This window comes from Lathyrus oleraceus, chromosome 7, assembly GCF_024323335.1.
Source record: "Lathyrus oleraceus cultivar Zhongwan6 chromosome 7, CAAS_Psat_ZW6_1.0, whole genome shotgun sequence".
In the NCBI taxonomy this organism is placed as follows: Eukaryota; Viridiplantae; Streptophyta; class Magnoliopsida; order Fabales; family Fabaceae; genus Lathyrus; species Lathyrus oleraceus.
The window spans coordinates 525,326,131-525,329,740 of NC_066585.1; the positions used below are offsets into that span (position 1 = coordinate 525,326,131).

Here is a 3,610-nt window from a genome sequence, read left to right on the forward strand (position 1 = left end):
AGATCGTTTCTTCGGTCACTTTTGACGGCTGGGAATCCATATTTATTACTCAACCATATATTAGTTGTCATTTTCTTTGAGTACTAAACTTTATAATAATCATTGTACAAGTTTCATTTGGTCATTGCATTACAACTCAAAACGTAACTAATCTAATTTTTAATTAATACAAATATTATATTGGAAAAAAAAGACCCTACCACACAAGCAACTTTTTCTCTATATAAACCCCCATTTGCACCTCATATTTCCTCCCCCTCTTCTTCCTCTTTCTTCCTTATCATAGCTTCACAAACCTTTGTTTCTTCATACTCTTTACATTGCTCTAAAGATTTCTTTCTATATACCTTAAACAATTATTCATTGCTCTAAACCTTGGTAAGTTTATAGCTTAACTTCTCCTTTCATGGTTTCATAATAATCACTTTAAAAAAAACATAAATGACATTAACCTATGATAAGTACTATGAATATGGTTTTGAGATTTTGCTTTGTACTTCTCAAATTTCAATAATATGGAACAAATTATAAACTTTTACATGAGGCTTAAAAATTTATGCATTGTTGTAAAGTGTTATTTTTTTCTTTATATAATATATAATCTTATTTTAAGTTCAATCTCCAAAGTTTGTTAAATTCAACTTTCAAAAGTTGGTTTACTTTGGAAAGTGCTTTGCTGTGTCACATGAACTCTGTTTCAAATATATTAATATTATTGTTTTTTTTTTCTTTCTAAACTCATTCATTTCATGTGGCTTCTAATTTTTATAATTGAAAAGTGATTTTGAACCTTACATAAATTTATTTATGTTTTGTCCACTCAGAAACTTCATAAAGCCTTATCCTAAATGATTTGGAATAGTCCCTTTCTGAGTCAATTATAGCATCTTATGTTCAAAAACAACTTTTGTGTGTTCAAGATGTTCAAAACATTGTTTTCACTTTGTTTAATGTTTCATGTTTAAGGATTTTTTTTATCGAAATGGCGTACGAGGATCGATTCGGACAACAAGTTCAGAGACCAAAATATGATTGTCTTCTTTTTGGTAAGGCTTGTAATAATCAGAAAAAAAAATTCAAGTACCAAAAAGTTTAAAATTTTCATGTTTTGTTACAAAGTTGTAACTATGAAATTTAATGTTATGCAGATTTAGATGATACTTTGTATCCTCTTAGATCTGGTCTCGCAAAATCTTGTCTCCAAAATATTAAAGGTAAATTACTTCAATATAAACACAATCACGGATATCAGATATGATTTTGATGCTGATATATTAACATTGATATAAACTTAATTGAATATATTTATATGTATATGTTTGTGTTATCTCAGATAGTCGAACTTCAGATACGATTCTAATACTGATATTTTGAATTATTATTGACATAAGTTATTGTATTATTGAATTTATAGATTATATGGTTGAAAAGCTTGGAATTGACTCAAGCAAGATTGATGACTTGTCAAACCTACTTTACAAGAACTATGGAACAACTATGTCTGGTTTAAGGGTATGGTTTTTAATTTAATTATTATTTTTCCTAATCAATCAATAATCATTTCCTTTAAAATATGTTTCATTATTGTTAAACTGTGAAAAGTATTGATTATAAATATAATGGTTTTTATTTCATTTTTAATTCAGGCAATTGGTTATGACTTTGACTATGATGAATATCATAGGTACTTTTTCATTTTACTATTACCCTTCATTTTCAAACTTCTATATTTTTTATTATTATTATGAAATTAGTAAAATTGATTTTAATTTTATTTTTTAATTATTTTTTGCAGCTTTGTTCATGGAAGATTACCTTATGAGAACTTAAAACCAGACCCAATCCTGAGGAATCTGTTGCTGAGTCTTCCCTATAGAAAACTTGTAAGTTTTTATAGCCAAAAATAATAATATATAATTTCTAAATTAGTAAAAATCAAAATAATTTTTTTAAAAAACATTTTTTTAATTGTTTCTAATTATTTTTCTTGTTTTGTTGTATAGATCTTCACAAATGCAGACAAAGTTCATGCTGTTAAGGCACTAAGTAGACTTGGATTAGAAGATTGTTTTGAAGGAATTATATGTTTTGAAACACTTAATCCAATCCACAAAAGCATTATCTCAGATGATGAAGATGACATTGAATTTGTAGGTTCAACAAGCACTAGTAATAATAGTGCAACAAACATTCAAATCTTTGACATCATAGACCATTTTGCTAAACCAAATCCAAATGTACTTGTCTTGCCAAAGACACCAATTGTTTGCAAACCATCAGAATCCGCCATTGAATTCGCTCTCAAGATCGCCAACCTTAACCCTCAAAGAACCGTAAGTAAAATCGCACTAAATAATTCTCAGTTGAAATATCACATTACACGATCATTATACTCGGTCAATCAGAACCATTGAATAAAAAATATTTAATTATATAAAAAAAAATTCAAAACTATATCAAAATATAAACAGAAAATAGTACTGACACCTATAAAAAGACGTATTTATATCTATACCGATTTGACTTTCATTTAACAGTTGAAATATCACATAAAAATTGTTAAAACATCAACGGTGTAATCTTGATTCAACGGTTCTGATTTACGATCGTAGCGAATTTATGAGATTATGACCCAAAAAAATTGTTATAATTTTTTTTTGGATAAATTTTCTAATGGTTTTATATGTGATTTTCAGTTGTTCTTTGAGGACAGTGTCCGTAACATACAAGCTGGAAAACGTGTGGGGCTAGACACAGTGTTGGTAAGTAAATTAGAAATATTATTTTTGTTTTGATTCTAGCAATTATTATTGTAGTACTATACATTTTTTAATGTGTCACAACTCATTCATTATGATTTTATTAATATTTTAGGTTGGTACATCACAAAGAGTTAAAGGTGCAGATTATGCATTGGAAAGTATTCACAATCTTAGGGAAGCTGTGCCTGAATTATGGGAAAATGACATAAAATCAGAAGTTGCATACCCTGGAAAGTTAACATCAGTTACAGCTTGAGAGAAAGATTATGGAGATATTACTATTATTATTATTATTACTCTTTTAATATTGTTTATTTAATAAATTTAAATTCATGTCACAAGAAAAAAGTGAAGAGCATGAGGATTCAACAATTTCAAATGTAGTTGATGTAGATGCTTTTGTAAGGTTATAATAAAATTAGTATATGAAATAAATTCTCATTTTTGGCATTATTATTATTTATATAATGAATGTCTACAACACCTAATTGGTTTCCTCCTTTATGAAAATGTTATGAGGTCAAAGATTGACAAAAACTAAGATCAAATAAAAAATTGCTACAATGTAATTGAAAAAAATAAGTTAAATATATTGAAAGAAAATTTGAATTTCACATAATTCAGTTGACAAGTTCACAACTAAATTATATCTCATCCTCATTCTTGAGCATAAATATATTCATAGAAAAAAAAAATCCTCATATCTATATAGATCTCCACATATCTATGTGATTCTCGCAAAGATCTATAACATAAAAATATATTGTTTTTAATTAAATTAATATAATATTATTTTTAATTAAATTAATAGTAAATAATTCAAAAATTAACCACTACAAATTAAAAAA

General features: G+C 26.6%; 1 protein-coding gene across 1 annotated transcript; it reads left to right on the top strand.

Moving 5' to 3' along the window:
- Positions 1 to 210: 210 nt before the first annotated feature.
- On the top strand, positions 211 to 3,215 carry LOC127108479 (uncharacterized). Its single transcript, XM_051045952.1, has 9 exons — positions 211 to 378; positions 967 to 1,046; positions 1,149 to 1,214; positions 1,415 to 1,512; positions 1,647 to 1,684; positions 1,796 to 1,883; positions 2,004 to 2,333; positions 2,697 to 2,762; positions 2,875 to 3,215. The coding sequence occupies exons 2-9, from the start codon at positions 983 to 985 to the stop codon at positions 3,016 to 3,018; spliced, it is 894 nt and encodes a 297-aa protein (XP_050901909.1). The 5' UTR covers positions 211 to 378; positions 967 to 982; the 3' UTR covers positions 3,019 to 3,215.
- Positions 3,216 to 3,610: the final 395 nt, after the last annotated feature.

Coding starts and splice junctions, on each gene's coding strand:
- LOC127108479 (XM_051045952.1), top strand. CDS start 983: ATGGCGTACGAGGATCGATTCGGACAACAAGTTCAGAGACCAAAATAT. Junction 1,215..1,414: donor TTGTCTCCAAAATATTAAAG/GTAAATTACTTC, acceptor TTGAATTTATAG/ATTATATGGTTGAAAAGCTT. Junction 1,884..2,003: donor GTCTTCCCTATAGAAAACTT/GTAAGTTTTTAT, acceptor TTTGTTGTATAG/ATCTTCACAAATGCAGACAA.